General features: G+C 42.3%; 1 protein-coding gene and 1 long non-coding RNA gene across 2 annotated transcripts in view; both read right to left on the reverse strand.

Annotated features, from left to right (window-relative positions):
- LOC118600077 overlaps positions 1 to 1005 on the reverse strand; it is a 1278-nt gene extending 273 nt beyond the window's left edge. Inside the window, exon 1 of the long non-coding RNA XR_004949650.1 lies at positions 239 to 1005. This is a non-coding gene — a long non-coding RNA (uncharacterized LOC118600077). The remainder of the gene's footprint in view (positions 1 to 238) is intronic.
- Positions 1006 to 9466: 8461 nt separating this feature from the next.
- On the reverse strand, positions 9467 to 12809 carry LOC118600078 (homeodomain-interacting protein kinase 1-like). Its single transcript, XM_036216797.1, has 2 exons — positions 12693 to 12809; positions 9467 to 12312 (listed from the first exon to the last, which is right to left on the reverse strand). The coding sequence occupies exon 2, from the start codon at positions 11444 to 11446 to the stop codon at positions 9824 to 9826; it is 1623 nt and encodes a 540-aa protein (XP_036072690.1). The 5' UTR covers positions 11447 to 12312; positions 12693 to 12809; the 3' UTR covers positions 9467 to 9823.
- Between the last annotated feature and the right edge of the window lie 3909 nt (positions 12810 to 16718).

Here is a 16718-nt window from a genome sequence, read left to right on the forward strand (position 1 = left end):
GATTGTATTGACAAAAAAAAAAAAAAATCAAAACATCAATGTTTCTGTCCTGGAGTTGGGTGTCCAAAGCATTTCAAACCTGGCTGCAGGTTTTTATTTTCAAGTTCAGTTCATGCGTTTTTCTCGAAGGTTCCTTTCAAGGCTTTAATTCAGGTGTTCTTCTTGAAAGGTCCCAGACTGGTAGCTCGCCATCAGAAGAAATAGTTCATTTTTTTCCATCCAGAGGAAAAAACCTGACCTGAATTGGTCACACAAAAAAACATGAGGTAGAAATAACAGAATAAGCTTGGCAGTCAGTTTTTACATTCAACCTCAAGTTAGCTTATATTATTGCACTTCAGATATTCATATTTTAGCAACAGCCAAAAACAATCAAAGGTGATCAAAATCAAATGGTTAACCGTGGTTTCTTTGGTCTGATTATCTCAGAAACTCTTTTCCAAAATCACAAAAGGTTACACTTAAAGTAAAGGGGAAATACAGATTCAAAACAATAATGGCTGATTTGGCTTTAAAAAACAGATGTTCAAAATAAGTAAATCCCCAAAAAGATCAAAACTAAACATAAACACAAACGTCTAGGCTGGAAAAAACCAAGAGGAATTAAAATAAAAACAGACTGATTTGTCAGAACACTTTTCAATTCTCAGCAGTACTTTCCAAAATCGCGCTAGCTTAGCATTAGCATTAAGCCATTGCTGTACTGTTATTGCCGTTAGCCACGGTAAAAAAAACTCACCGAAGAGCAGGTGGGAATGAATGTATGAATGGTTTTGTCCTGACACAGCAGAGATGTGCAGTTCCGTAGGTTCGACCAGAACACGTCCGACCACAGCAAGTGCAGCAGTGCCAGCAGCAGGATGAGGAAGCCGGAAGTGGTCTGGTGACCTGGTTGTTTATAGAGGAAGTGCCCTCCAAAATAAAAGCACAGCAGGTGGTGCATATTCTACTAATGAGTGTCACATGTTGGGGTTACACGAGCTCGCAAAAGTGGCGTAGTGTTAATACACGTTCATATTTCAATGCATTGCTATGAGACTTTAATATGTTGATCCAAGGCTTAAGCTGTTACAGGTATTATAACATTGAATATGGACATATAAGGAATGTGGGCGTGGTTAGCAAATAACTTCCGTTGCTAAAGAAATCCAAAAATGTACTTTTGACGATTCTTGCAAAACCAACATCAATTTGTTCAGTGACCTCAGGCAAACAAAACATAAAATGGTTGCTTTGGAGATAAAACCAGCAGAAAAGCCGCCATTTTAAAAACGTGCCTTTTAAAGCAATTTCTCACCTATATCTCACCCCAGCTGTACTGCACAAGAGGGATGGGATTTGGGGGGGCATAGTGGCTGCTTAGCAAGTGAGCTTGTGTCAAAGGTGGGCCTCGAGGCCGGCAAAGGTGCGAATAGGCGGGTGGCTTGCTATGAAAATTTAATATGTTGATCCCAGGTTGAAGCTTTAACAAGTATTATAACTTAAAATATGACCATATAAGGAATGTTGGCCTGGTAAGCAAATAACATCCGTTGCTAAGGAAATCCAAAAATCTACTTTTGCCGATTCTTGCGAAACTAACGTCAATCTGTTCGGTGACCTCAGGCAAACAAAACATAAAATGGTTGCTTTGGACATAACACTAACAGAAAAGCCGCCATTTTGAAAAAAAGGGCTTTTTTTCTTCAATTTCTCACATACATCTCGTTCCAGCTACACAGTAAGGGGAGGGGGGGGTTAGTGGTGCATAGGGGCTGCTTAGCAGGTGAGCTTGTGGCAAAGGTGGGCGTGGAGGGCAGCGATGGTGCGTAGGGGTGGGCAGCGAGGGTGGCGATTGTGTGCAGGGGTGGGCGGCGAGGGAGAGGGCGGGTAGCGAGGATTAGGGCGGGTAGTGAGGGTGAGGGCGGGTAGCGAGGGTGAGGGCGGGTAGCGACTGCGGGCCATCCAACCCCGCTCGCGGCTTTAATTGATTATTTTTCATGAAAACAATTTGCACAATTCTTTGTTGTTTATACTTGATTGTCGTGAACATTCTTTTTGATGATGATGATCTGAATATATTTTAGATTTTTGGTATTTAAGTAAGTAATTTTTTCAATGAAAATTGTTGTCCTTTAGAATCTACCGCAATTTTGTTGATCGTGTTAACGGTTGAAAAGTTACAGTATGTTAAAGATCTTGTGTTTAAGCGTCAGCAACGATGCCTCAGGAGTTAAAGGGATGAAGTAGTCTCATTGCTTATATTTTGCAATAATTTCTGAGTAACATTTTTCAGGAATCAGCGGGAAAACAACATCTGACTAAGATTTAAGGGATTTATTAATGCAAGAACAACTTCTAAACTTGAAGTTTTAAAAGCCCATAAAGAGTTATTGATGTGTAAGGAAGACATGAGGAGCAAACGGTGGTCTGACACAGCAGCTGAAAATGTGTGAAACAAACTGATCGTCAACAGGAAGTCTCCCCGGCGGACACTTTCTTGTGCCTGATGAGTGTGGGTGTCAGGTTGGTCATATTTGGGGTTTTCAGCGTGCCGCTGGTGGCCCGTTTGAGTGACAGCATCAGGAGCTGGTGTGACACTCTGCTAACGGCAGCAGGTAATTATTTCATGAACACTTGACACTCTGAGGGCTTCTGCTACTGTTTTCATCTCAGCCTCACTCCTGGACTTCATGCTGTCACTTTACTAGAAGCTTTTTCGGTAACCCTTCCTCCCTGCTCCTTCAGGGGGCGCCGTCTGACAGTGGGCTGTTTGGTCTGGGGGTGTTGAGTCTGACAGCCGTCACCGTGCAGCTGTCCTGCCACTGTCTAAGCTGCATGTCAGGTGTTTGCCAGCAGCTTCCTGCTCCAGTCTAATGAGCCATCTGGTCCATTTGTACTTTGGCAACAAAGTGACGAGAGTCTGATCACAGACCACACAGGCCCATTTGGAGTCTCCACCCAAGAAAATACATCCAAGGGGAGCAGAGATGCTGCTGTGACTCTCAGGCAGCTATCCACCTGACAGATCTTTTTCAGTGAGGTCATTGGCTTGAGTCTTCTTCATTAGGAAGATCCCAGCACTGGATAACAGCACTGTCCAGCTAATGCTCTGGTTGTCTTGACAAATCCTGTAGGGGTCAGCTGACAGCACATGTGATGGCTAACAGAATCGGTACGAACCCAAACCTGAGCCTTCAGGTTCATCTTTTCATTTGATTCTCCCAAAGAAGCAACACGTCAGCTAAGAAAAGAAAAGCTGGAGGTGCAGCACCACAGGCAGAACCAGATCCAGCAACCAGATGCTCCACCTGCAGGAACTGTGGATCTGTCCCTCAACAGAAGCTGTTGAGATCAACAGTAACTTGTTCTTTGTATTGAGATTCTTGATGCAATCTCTGCCAAAGTTCTGAATCAATTTGAAGGAGATTCACAAGTTCACAAATCAATTCAGTTATTGATTTGGCACTGGGTGCTCCATTAGAGATAGGGTGAGGAGCTCAGTCACCCGGAGGGAGCTCGGAGTAGAGTCGCTTCTCCTCCACATTGAGAGGAGCCAGTTGAGGTGGCTCGGATATCTGGTCCGGATGCCTCCTGGACTCCTCCCTGGAGAGGTGTTCCGTGCATGTCCCACTGGGCGGAGGCCCCGGGGAAGATCCAGGACATGCTGTAGAGACTACGTCTCTCGGCTGGTCTGGGAACACCTCGGGGTCTCTCAGAGGTAGTAGGAAGTGGCCGGGGAGAGGGAAGTCTGGACATCTTTGCTTAGACTGCTGCCCCCACGACCCGGTCCCGGATGAAGCGGAGGAAGATGGATGGATGAATAGATGGATTTGGCACAAATCCTTTAAAATTAGTGACTTCAGCTGATGTATGGGCCAAAACTGTAAGAGTGTTGGTTCTTTTGAAGGCCGTCACTTGATCCGGGGATGTACACCTTTTGCTGGTCGCAGAGTGATAACACTCTGACATCGCTTTAATGCTTTCTCATTAATTACCTTTTATATTAATGCTATTACCACAAATGTCAACATAAACGAGCATTACAAATACAGAAAAAAAATCATGTTCAAAACATAAAATACTTGCATGTGGACCATGTTTAGATGGAACATAGTACAGTAGGGCTGCCACAAATGATTATTTTAATAGTCAACTAATCACCAATTATTTTTTTGGATTATTGACCGACCTGCTCTACCACCTGAGCCACTGTTGCCCAAAAACTCCCATAATGCTCGGGCCTTATTTAATATAGTCGACAGGTTGACTAAACCCCCTGTGTCAGTGGCACCAGAACTTTACTCCACCAAAGCCTGTAATGACTTTGCTAAATTCGTCAGGGACAAAATCAAAAACATTAGACAAACAATTGTTTCACCAACTACAAGTTCAGGATATGAACCCTATCCACTAGAAACCAGTATAAACCCAATGGCTCAGTTTCAACCCATAAACAGTAAAGAACTGCAGGACATTCTATGTCAACTGAACTCCTCCTCCTGCTGTCTGGATATTCTACCCACAAGCTTTTTCAAAAAAGTTTCAAAGATCCTGGAACCAGCCCTGCTCCAGATTGTCAACTTGTCGTTAACATCTGGTGTTTTCCCAGAACCACTGAAAACAGCTGTAATCAAACCTCTCCTAAAAAAGGACAGTCTAGACAAAACTCAAATGAACAACTACAGACCGATATCAAACCTGCCATTTTTAAGTAAGATCATTGAAAAAGCTGTTTTCCATCAGTTAAATGAATTCCTAATAAATAACAACTGCTATGATGTCTTCCAGTCCGGCTTCAGACAGAACCACAGCACTGAAACGGCTCTGACCAAAGTGACTAATGACATACGTTTGAATACAGACAGTGGAAATATGTCAGTGCTAGTTTTACTGGATCTCAGTGCTGCGTTTGATACAGTCGACCACGCAATACTACTCAGACGACTGGAAAACTGGGTGGGTCTCACTGGGCCAGTACTAAACTGGTTCAAAACGTACTTAGAAAACAGGAAATATTTTGTGTCAATTGGTAACTTCACTTCTGAGCCAATAGAAATTACATGTGGAGTGCCCCAAGGCTCCATCCTGGGACCACTTCTATTTAACATCTACATGCTCCCACTGGCCCAGGTTATAAAGAACAACAACATTAGTTACCATAGCTATGCAGATGACACACAGATATATATTAGACTGACACCAGGAGACCGAGGCTCTGTACAGGCTCTTGGTAAATGCATTGAGGAGAGAACCGGTGATAAAGGGCAGCCCTGCTGGAGTCCAACATGCACCGGGAACAGGTCTTATTTACTGCCGGCTATGTGGACCAAGCTCCTGCTCCGGTCGTACAGAGACCGTTCAGCCCCCAGCAAGGCTCCCCGGACCCCATACTCCCAGAGCACCCTCCACAGGACACCTCAGCCCACATACCAAAAAATAATAACAATAAAACTATCCTTTTATTCCTTCCACCTCTGAAAATCCGAGAATTTAAAATGTTTCAGTGAATCTGAAAGCTGTAGGTGCTGATTTCCTCCAGGACTTTTCATCAAAGTGACTGCTGATGTTTTAGCTCTGACTGGTGTTTGCCGGAAAGTACGGCAATGTCGTGCTTTGAACTTCCTGTTTCTTTGTGGATGTCAGCAGACCAGTCAAACTGACAGCAAGAGAGAAACTGAATTTGAAAGCCAGCTGTTACCTCGTAAAGAAAAGGAAATGTTTAAGGAAAGCTGCATCAGCCAACATAAGAGATTTGGGTGCAGAGACTTTGGGGTACGTTCACTCAGAGATGATGGCTGCGTTTCCTGAAATGGTGGTCAGAGCTGGACTTTTGTCCCAGTGCAGTCCACTTCATTTCTGAGTGTTCTCTGTGAAGCGGCGCTCTGATCTCTCCACATAATAACTGAATCAAAGCACCAGCAAAGACAAACCCGAAGTGACTGAAAAGTTCCTTCAAAGGAGCTTTTTCCAACAGAGGCTGTAAATTGGAAAAAGGGTCATTCAGCAACGATTTAACCATTAATCCTTCTTCCTTTATTCCAGTGTTTGAAAGGAAACCAGGTCAGTTAGAGCTTTGTTTGATTTGGAGAGTTGATTTGGGGTTTCTCTGAGACTCTGTGACACGACTCTTCCTCCGTTTGTCTTTCTTTAATCCCATCCCTGAGTCAGCTTTTATCTGACATGTCAGCTTTTTTCTCCTGTTTTCCTGTGAGAGTCTGTTCTTCAGGCTCTTCACGTCAAACGTTCACAGAATCTCAGCTGCAGCACAGCGTCGTCATTCTCAATGCTGTCCACTGTAGACGTGTCGTCACCACCGCGTTCCACTCGTGAGACGGCATTTTTTAACTTCACCGCTGGCAGCAGCAACAACAGCTTTCTGGGAATATTCTGAATCCTTCTCTGGGCTTGTTTTTCTCCTCCAAGCAGCTTCTGTTCATGAACGCTTATTCTCCATCCTAGTTTACAGATAAAGGTTATGTGGCCAAACATTTCCGTCCAGACAAAATTTGCTTTGCAGAACTGGGATTAGTAACCCAAAATCCAGCCTGACTGAAACTGATCCGCTCATCCGGGTTGGTTTGGGTGCAGGTTTGTCTCAATAAGGTAAAAAAGGGAGACACCTGTTTGATATTTGTGTGTTGGGTTGAATTACACTCAGATAAATTCATATATCTTTCAAATCCAAAATGAAATCTCCATGGTAACCAGGCCAATCTCTTCAAGGATGAGATTGGCCTGGATCGCTGGAAAATCCTGACTGATTCAGGATACCACTCCTGTTTTTGTGCATCAACAGTCCTTTAGATTTCTTCCAAGTCATCATAAGTGTGTTTCTACGCGCCCATGTCTTCTTCCATATTGTTTGGTATTATTAGACACACCTTAAAGCCTTTTGTTTTTCAAAAAGCATTTTATAATCCAAGTGCCATGTATATGAATGAATTCTGGTTGTGATTTCTAATGTTTTGAAGAGATTTTGAGAGATCCATGGTGTATGGAGCTAAAAATGAGCCAATATTATTTGAAACCCAAATAAAACAACTTGAAAAAAATATTGATGTTTGGCCAAAAAAAAGTTTAATGTTGTATTGTAAAATAACCTTAATTATTTTCAGGTTCATATGTTCTGAATTTTGGGTTTCAAAACTCTAAATTTCAGTTTCCAAACTTTTTTTCAGTGTCAACTCTTTTTTTGTTTTGAATCTGACAATTTCCATTTCAAAACTGTATATTTTACATTGACAAACTATTAAAAATATCAAAACAGAGTTTCTTTTTCACAGACATAAAATAAATCTCTTTCTTTAGTCAAATTACCAAATCAACAAGCTGTCGCAGCACGAGAAAAAAAAAGAAAAAGAAGAGGAATAGCACCAAAGAAACACTAAGTACAATCAAAATAACAATGTTACTAAAAGTCATTAAAGGAAAAAGATAGTAAACATGAAGAAACTATTGTGTTTACTGTGGGGCCCAAACTCACATTTCCTGCATGAGAAAAAGTTAAAGTTCAAGCATACTAGTCATTAGGCAACGGGAGATAACTGGAGCTACAGCAGTGTTTTTGGCATTTTATGCAAACATGAAGCTGAAAAAAAGGACTTGAAAATTAAAAAAAATTAAAGCTGAAAAAATTTGAATTTTGAGTATTGAAACTTAAAAAACAGAACATTTGAAGCTGATAAAAATTGTGTTTATTTTAGAACAGCAAAAAGTTTCAGACCTTCTGAAATTTTTTTGGGCCAAACTCCAATATTTTTTCAAGTTGTTTTTTGTTGGGCTTCAAATAACATCGGCTCAATTTTGCTCCATACAGGGTGGAAATTTCCCAGAAATCATTGTGAAAAACTAGCAAATATAGAACACATAGCATTGCAGTTGAACAATTTTAAACAAAAAACGTGTTTACATGTAAGTTTTGAATAAACCATCCACATTTTCACCATCAGAACAAAATGAAGTCATAAATTAACATTGTGAAATATTCGTATTGATTCAATTTTGATATGTGACGTCACATCCGGTGTTTATAAAAACAAAAGAAAAGTAATGAGCATCGTTTCCGAATGGCCTTTAAAATGTCTCTCCACAACAGATCAGTACCACAACTGCATAACTGTGGACGCCGCGCCAATCCGCCTGTCAATCTCAGACTCCAATCTTCTCTTACTCGAGAGCAAGACCTCAAGAGCCTTGAACTCCTCCACCTGGGACAGGAACACTCCATCCACCCAGAGAGGACAAACTACCTCTCTCCGGTCTAGAACCATGGTCTCAGATTTAACGGTGCTGACCCTCATCTCAGCTGCTTCACACTTAGCCATGTTGGACCGTGCAGACTGTTTTGTCTGCTGCAGAGGACAGAGGAGGAGGCTGAAGAGTAAGAGGTTGATGGTAAGAAGTGGAGGTGGGGCCTCTGTGTTGAGAGCTGCAGGTATTAGGAGAGAGGCTGAACCCATTGAAGAAAGCATTTAGCTCCTCCTTTCTCCCACACGCAGAACTGTCCACCACTATGTTCAAGAATGCATGTTTAGCGTGTTCTTAAACACGTGTCACATGCCTGGTGTGAATGTAGCGTCATACGCTGCTGTTTAGAGAAGTTCATAACTTGGTAAAAAGGAGGATGTGATGTTCAGGATGTGGGGTGTTGGACGCATTCATGTTTGTGTAAAAAGTCTTCACATTCACAGAAAATAACACACATTAGCCTCAGTGTTAGCATGATGCTAACATGTCTTATGATAGCTTTACCTATTCTAGTGTTTGGATTGATATTTCCTCCAAAAGGTTGAAGTTATTTCAAAGTTTCTCTTTTTACTTTCACACTTCATGGTTGCAGTGCTCAACATTTCATGCATAAAAGTCCAAATATTCTGCAGGACACCGTAGGGAATCGAACCCCAACCTGCTAAAGCAGGCATACCATTACCAGTGTCTTTAGTTTTTGGACTACACATGAAAGGTGAAGCCAAACTGCTGTTCAACTTTGTTTGTGTGTGCGGTTCTGCAATGTTTGGTCTACTTTTGTACCCATCAACAATGTTGAACATCCAGATGCTCCTGTGTTTCTGCAGCAGACCAACAGCTTCCTCATCCTAACAAGGTTTTCTCCTGCTGGAATGAAATACTATCAATGGTTTACAAGTTTCCCTAAAGGCATTTTTGTCAGTGTGTGGACTGCTTCTCGGGCAGGCGTGTTGCTTAATGACATTAACATGGACTGTCTATACTCACACATGGACAACCTCTCCAGTCTGTCAATCTTCAAACTCTTGACTAAGAAAAAAAAAACAACCCTCTGCATTTAACCGGACTTGGGACCGGCACATGAAGGAACTGGATTGAGCCTTCATGTGGTTGCATTATTGTTTTTTTTTTTTTTTTTTTTTTTTTTTTTTTTTTTTTTTTTTTTTTTTTTTTAAGTTTTTTTTTATAAAGTTTTTTTTATTTTTTTTATTTTTTTAATAAAGTTTTTTTAATATTATTTTTTTTAATAAAGTTTTTTTTTGTTATATACAAAGAAATTAAAAAATGAAAATCATCTCACATTGTTTTTTGTGGTTATGTGAGCGTGTTATTAAAAATAAAATAAAGTAGATTATCTCACATTTTGATAATGTAAGTTAAACAACAAAACAATAAAATGAATTTTAAAAGAATCTACATATTTATAAAACGAGTCTTAAACTAAACACTTGTTGTGTTTTTGTTTTCCCCTTTTGTGTGTTTGTTTTGCTCACAACATAACACAAGGGTTCAAGTCAGTGTTTGTGGGAAACCAGAGTGCCTGGAGAAAAACCCACATTGTTCAGTCAAAGAGTGAGAATTCCCCCAAATGAGTTCAGGAACCCCACATCTTCTTCTTCTTCCTCTTCTCCCTTTTGTCTCCTCCTGCTTGTTGTTCTTCAAGCCTTTGAGATCTGTGTGATGTGAAGACTTGAAGGATTGTTGTGAAGAACCTCCTAATCCATCTGAAGCCTTTTGGTTTTGGCTTGAATTTGTCTTCTTTGACATGTTGCTCCTTTCCTTCTTCCTTGCAGCTGCTTGGACTTTGTTCTGGAGCTGTTTCTTCATCATCCAGAGGAATGGAAACCATGTTAGCAACAGATCCATCATCTGCGCTGAGAACTGCACAGGAAGAAGCAGGAGAGTTGTCTGCTTCTTCCTGAAGCTGGGCCTCAGCGTCTGCTTGATGAGGAGGGGGGAGGTGGTCTTCTGCTTCCTCACAGCTGTTGGCAGCTTGGCTGTTCTGATCTGTTCCTCCAGCAGGAGGCGCATCACAGATGTTGTTGGTGTCAGCTGTTGAAGCCTCTGAAATGTGGTCCCAGCGTTCTTCAGGCGTTTCCCTCACAACATCAGTAGAAGTTTCTGGAAAGCTCTCTGTGATCCCAGCCTGCCTCATTGCATCTTTTGCTGTGGCAGCATAGGAGGCCTTCCTTTCTCCGGACAGGTGTCCCATGGTGATGAAGTCATGAGCGAGGGCGGAGCTTGGTGTAATTCTCTGCCGAGGATCGATGGCCAGCATGCTCCTAAGAAGGCTTAGGAAGACGCGATGGTCGTCGTCCTCGTGCAGAGGAAAGGTGTCGTGATGAAACTCCGCCATGGCGTCCAGGTCTGGGATTTCTTTCAGCTTCTTCACCACCTCCCCTGTGGCTTCGGCGTATTCAGACGGCGTGTTGAGCCTCCAGCCGGGTTGACTGGATTCCTCCTCGTAGGTGAAAAAGTCATATGTTCTGATTCCAAACTGGAGGAGGTCGTCCTCAGGTAAACCCAACAGCTGCACCAGGCCTCTGATGGTCTCATAGTCGTTCTTGTTTGAAAAGGGAACGTCTCCGATGTACAGCGAGGCCAGAACCACACCCAGGGACCACATATCAACGCTCACGTCCAGAGGAACACCCAGAATGACCTCTGGGGCTCTGAAGGGGTTAATCTGCATCTTGGTTCCAGTTTCCAGCTCTTGGGGGTCGACGGCCAAGCCAAAGTCAATGAGTTTGAGTTTGAGGGGGTTTGTGACCTGGTCAACAAACATGATGTTATCTGGCTTGATGTCTCCATGTAAAACGTTGATGCTTTCCAGGCCGCTCAGAGCGACCAGCATCTGCTGAGCTATAGCTCTGATCTGACACAGGTGAGCCGGAAGGAAAGACCTCCTCTCCATGAAGCCCTCCAAGCTTTCATCCAGCATCTCGTACACCAGGCACATGCTGTCTTTGTGTCGGAAACATTCATGAATCTTGATCAGGTTGTTTTGATCAGGATTCAGACTGGAGATGATCTTCATGGCTTCCATCTCTTCATGGCCCGCTCTCAAATTGTCTACAATCTTGACGGCAAAAGTCTCCTCACTCCCCATCTTAGTGCATTCTACCACTCTGCCGAAACCTCCTCGTCCCAGGAATTCTCCCACTTCATAAAGTCCCAAGGAGCCCATCAGAATGTTGCCTGTTTGCACCTCAGCCATGGTGGGATATGTTTGGGATGAGATCAGAGTTTTGGGGAATAGATAATCTTCAGTTCTAGTCTTTCTAGCTCTGGAGTTCTCTTGAGTCCTCTCGTGCCTGCACTTCTTCAACGATGTGAAGACGAGTGTCTGTAGTGTCTGTGTCGATCAGGAACCGGGGTTTACGAACAGGAAAACTGATGACGTTTAACATTGTAAGTGACGTCACATAAAGAGCAGGTAGATCACGTGATCTACCTACGTCGTGTAAGCAGGTAGATCACGTGTAAGCAGGTAGATCACGTGTAAGCAGGTAGATCACGTGACGATCCTGTGCCAGCGGCGGTCAGGATGAAGTGCGCATGCGCTGAATCGGCCCCGCCTCGTTTTCTCCGGTATGTAGAGGATTTTCTTTTTGCATTTCAAGCCTGAACATCTACTGAGTTGTCTGCAATGTTCCTATGGAGCAACAGGACAAAGCTCAGTCTGGAGACATGAGAACTCCAGGAGCAGATCATTCCTGCAGGCTGCGGGCTGCTTTTCAGCACTGGACAGCTCCCGCGTGCCGCCAAAAAGCCGCGCGCGCAGTTGGCAAACAGCTCCGCCTTCACTTCCGCTTGACTCTGTGACACGTTGATGTTTTTAGGACTTCTCCCTGCAGCGATGCATGATCAGAGATGGAAGATGAGTCAGACTCTCTAGTCTCTCCAGGGAACGTCTCGGGGTCCCCCCAGAGTCGCTGAAGGAAGTGTCCGGGGAGAGGGAACTCTTGGCAGCTTTGAATGGATGATGGATTCTTTGCTCTTTTTTACCGATCCAGCAGCTGAACAAACAGATAAGAGCTCCACATTTGCAGCAGTTCTGATAGTTTGGGGGGAAATAGAAACCTAAAGGGCTGCACGGTGGTGCAGTGGTTAGCGCTCTCGCCTCACAGCAAGAAGGCCCCGGTTCGAATTCCTGCTGGGGGATTTGGGATCTTTCGTGGAGTTTGCATGTTCTCCCCGTGCATGCGTGGGTTTTCACCGGGGACTCCGGCTTCCTCCCACCGTCCAAAAACATGCTTCATAGGTTAATTGGTGACTCTAAATTGTCCCTAGGTGTGAATGTGAGAGTGGATGTGTGTGTGATTGAGGCCCTGCGACAGACTGGAGACCTGTCCAGGGCGTACCCCGCCTTCGCCCTTCAGTAGCCGGGATAGGCTCCGGCACCCCGCGACCCCGAAAGGGAAGAGGCGGTTAAGAAGATGGATGGATGGATGGATAGAAACCTAGATATTTGAGATTGTCTGATTTGACTGTTATTGAGATGTTTGCTCTACATTACTGTTCATTGATAATGAAACTGATTCATTCCAGTTCATTGAGATAGATGAGAATTCATGAATTACTGCTGAAGATGAGCCCCCCGCCCTAGAGCTCCTGCTGCCTCTGTTACCATGTGACGGTAGCCTACAACAAGTCTCAGGTGAAGTCACTATTTAAATATGGCTGTGACAGAAACACACATGTAAATAACTAGAGTTTTACTGACAGCAAAGAGCTGGCAGTAAATCAGGAAATGCTTGGACGATGTTTTCTTTTTCCAGGCGAGTTCATGCCTGTAGCTTCAGAAGTTGTTTCTGCTGCTGTGTGACGACAGGCCGCTGCAATTCCCTTCCCCAGAAATTCCTCTTTCAGCCAACTGATGCTGCAGTTATGCAACCGCCCTGCTCTGCCTTCCTCTGCCTGCCCCCTCGAGGAGACAGAGCCCCCCCAGAAGTCATGTGGTGGAGCTGTTTGCTCCTATGTGAATGGGCACGCTGCAAACACTGCCTTCTGCCTCGCAGGAGATGACACCAGGGAACATCAGCGTGACAGACTGACATCAAAGATTTTCTCGTCTCAGCACCTTTCAGATGCGTCTGCCGCTGCACCAAACATCCTACACTGCCCAACCGTCCGTCACCACTCTTTCTGCACATCCAAGTTCTGTCACACTCCAACCAACCTGCCACCAATTATGACCTGAGCCGCAGCAGGAGGAGTGGACTCCTCCAGAACCCCTGAATCCCGAATGATGAGGGTGAGACGGCGTCCGGTCAGAGACCTGTGACTTGATGTTGGTGCTGATCACGGCCTTGGTCTCCACAGGCCTCACAATTAGAGCATCTGCTCCACCGTACCCCACAACCACGACCAGTTCTAAAAAGGAATCCCAGGAAAACCCAGTAACATCTCAAACTGCTCCTCCAAAGTTACTTCCCGAAAACTGTTTTTGGTGTTTTCAGCATGTTCTTATAGTTTCCTGATGATGGAGAACATAAAAGACATTTAGCTCAGAGTCTTTAAATCACGTGTCAAAGTCAAGGCCCGAGGGCCGGATCCGACCCTCCGGGTAATTTTATTTAATTCCCCGATGTTATCATGCGCTAATTTCTAACTTATATAATTTTGACAAAATATATTTTTGTTTAGAGTTAAATATTGAAAGTTATTTAAAGTTTAAGTTGATTTATTCTGGAATAATATTCCTGCCTTTTTATTATTAATAATTATGTTAAAAAGTTACAATTTGAAAGTTGTAAAAATTGACATTCTGTTGGCTTTTTGGACTATTTTGGCATTTACTAAGATTTTTTTAGGCTATTTTGGAGTTTAGCTAATATTGCAGATACAGCCATAGCTGTTTTGGCTAACCTAACTTCTTTATTTTTTTCTTTTTTTAGTCTAATATGCCATTTACAGTAGCTAATATTTTAGCTGGCTATCAGCCTTAGCGTTTTTAACTATCAATTTCAGCATCTTCAGTGGCCAATTTCAGCTTACAGCATTCACACTGGTATTATTTCAGGAAATGCTATATATCTAGTTCATAATTATGTTAAAATGTTACTGTTTTAAAAATGTAATAAATGTTTATCCTGTTCGACCCGTGATCTAAGGTGTGTTTTGTATTTTGGCCTCCTGTACGATTGAGTTTGAGATCTCTTCTTGAGATTATTTCTTTATTCAACTGGTGTTGAATCAGGAGCACATGAGAAAATGCAGTTTGAAAAAGATCCTATTTCCTATGTCGAAAATATACAAGCTCCTTTCTCCAAGCTCTCAGAAATGGGGAGGGGGTTACTCGGCCCCAATGGTCCCGCCCACAACTCAGAGGTGAATTTCTAATGAATTCTTGCTGCTCTGCAAAAACTATGTCTAGAAAACGACTCCAGTTTATTGTTGTTGCTGAAAACCCATCATCATAATTAAAATCTGAGAAAATAGATCACAAGAGGACTGGAGTGGCACGTAAAGACACCAGAATGCAGTGCAGAACCAGGAGAATTGTCTTCTTTAAGCAGTCATGCGGTTCTGTGGCTCCTCCTGGTATTAGGCTGGGAATCTCAGCATAAGAATCTGTCTACAGAGAAAATTTGGCACCCGACAATCAATAGCCAGAAGTCCCTCCCCCTGCCGAAGCTGCAAATTTCCGCCTGAAATCATTGGTCTCAAGTTCTCAACCAGAACTCCCGTTCTAAGCTTTCAACCTTTTTCCCGTTTCTTCTCTCTTTTTTGACCTTTTTTGCCATTTTTTTCTCGGTGACACTCTTGTCACCGAGAAAAAAAACTGCATTTCGCCGGGTGATCAGCTGATTCAAATAGAGAACATGGCATTTCACCAGCTTTTAATCCAGAGCTAAACCGCTGTAGTTATTCAAATTTGAACACTTGTTAACTTTGACCTGAAAGAAATAAAGGATGAATGTTCTCTGTCCCATTTGAAGCTCACCTCGCTCACTAAACTGCTAGACAGTTTATTCATATTTAAAAGCTTAAAAGCTGATGGTTCTGATACGTTTTTAAAATATTTGAAAGTGTTTCCTAAAGTTTAGAGAATTTCTTCATACGCAACCGGCTAAAGTTACGAAATTTCCACTTCCAGCTACAGATTTTTTCTGGTCCCTTAATCTCAGGGTAGCTCACGATACGATGCAATTCAGGATACATGGCTTCCAATATATGGTATAAAATATGGCAAATATTGCAATAATCAATATATTAGCTTAATATTTTATGACATCACTATTTTTTTAAACAAATATATATTTTTGTTTTACCCAAAACCTTTTTTTTTAATCATTCATAACCCAATTTCTTTAATTTAACGTCCTTGGCAGTAATAAAATATAATTATCAATAAACACTAATGTGTATTTGTAATAATAACATACACTTTATGGTAACAAATGAAATAAGCTCCAGTTATGAACCAAAATGCAGAGTATATAAAATAACCTCTTTACTTTAAAGAACAATAACAATGGAAATAAAAATTCTCAGTGTTGTATTTTAATTAATTTTACATTTTATGTCAGATAAATTCTTTTTCCTGAGGCACAATATGAACTTGTAGCCGGTTAAAGCATTAATTTTAATTTTCCTTCATATAAAGCAGTATCTAGTCCCTTTAAGTTTTCAACACAACCTTCGTCACACTGATCAGTTATTTTCTTGTTCCTACATTCAATAGAAAACAGGGAAAATGTCCATTCTGCACTGGAGCCCCCAGTGGATAAAATAACCTTCTCTCTTCAATACGGTCTTGTACATCTTTTCCATTATTTAAGAGAGCTCTTTCAGCACATTTAAATGATAATTGCATTTGTTCTCATTATATGACTTAATTCCTTAACCTTTTCCGTCCTTTAATTGTAATAACGCGTTTTGACTTTCATTGTGTCTGTTTTCTGTGCTTTGACTGAATTTGTTTAGTAAATGCATTGTGATGAGCGGTGAAAAGTTGAGAGCTGTTATGTGTGAATATGGATTTATAGACTCGATCTTAATTGCATCCTTGTTTGTCAGTTACACTTTACTCCGTCTTCATTTCAGTTATCTGTCTAAAGAGGAACCCCTTGAACATGAGAAGTGCCATCCAAGCAGCTGATCCTCCCATTGTTTAGTAAATGTTAAATAAATAATATTATCTCTGTTTTTTACAGGACTGGTCACGTATTTATTTTTCCCTCCTGTTATTAACATTTCCTGCACTGATCTTTGATAATCACCAGTTTAGTTGCGTGCTCCACCTGTGTGCCGCTAGCATACACACCTGTTGAAACCTCGGCACCCAGACGCCGCACTTGGACGATCAAACGCTGCGCGCCTTTCTGAAATGTTTTCTGTGGTCAACTTAGTTTATGGTATTTTACACATCATTTTATTTTTAACCCATAAAGACCCAGAACCATTATTCCTTAAAGATAAAATGACGTGGAAGGCACCACAAACCCAGTGGATCACTGAACCCGATTGTGATATTTTTCTGT

The sequence above is a fragment of the Oryzias melastigma genome, linkage group LG3 (genome assembly GCF_002922805.2).
Source record: "Oryzias melastigma strain HK-1 linkage group LG3, ASM292280v2, whole genome shotgun sequence".
Classification (NCBI taxonomy): Eukaryota; Metazoa; Chordata; class Actinopteri; order Beloniformes; family Adrianichthyidae; genus Oryzias; species Oryzias melastigma.

What these genes read in the sequence shown, in the direction of transcription:
- LOC118600078 (XM_036216797.1), bottom strand. Translation starts at nt 11,446, where the DNA reads ATGGCTGAGGTGCAAACAGGCAACATTCTGATGGGCTCCTTGGGACTT.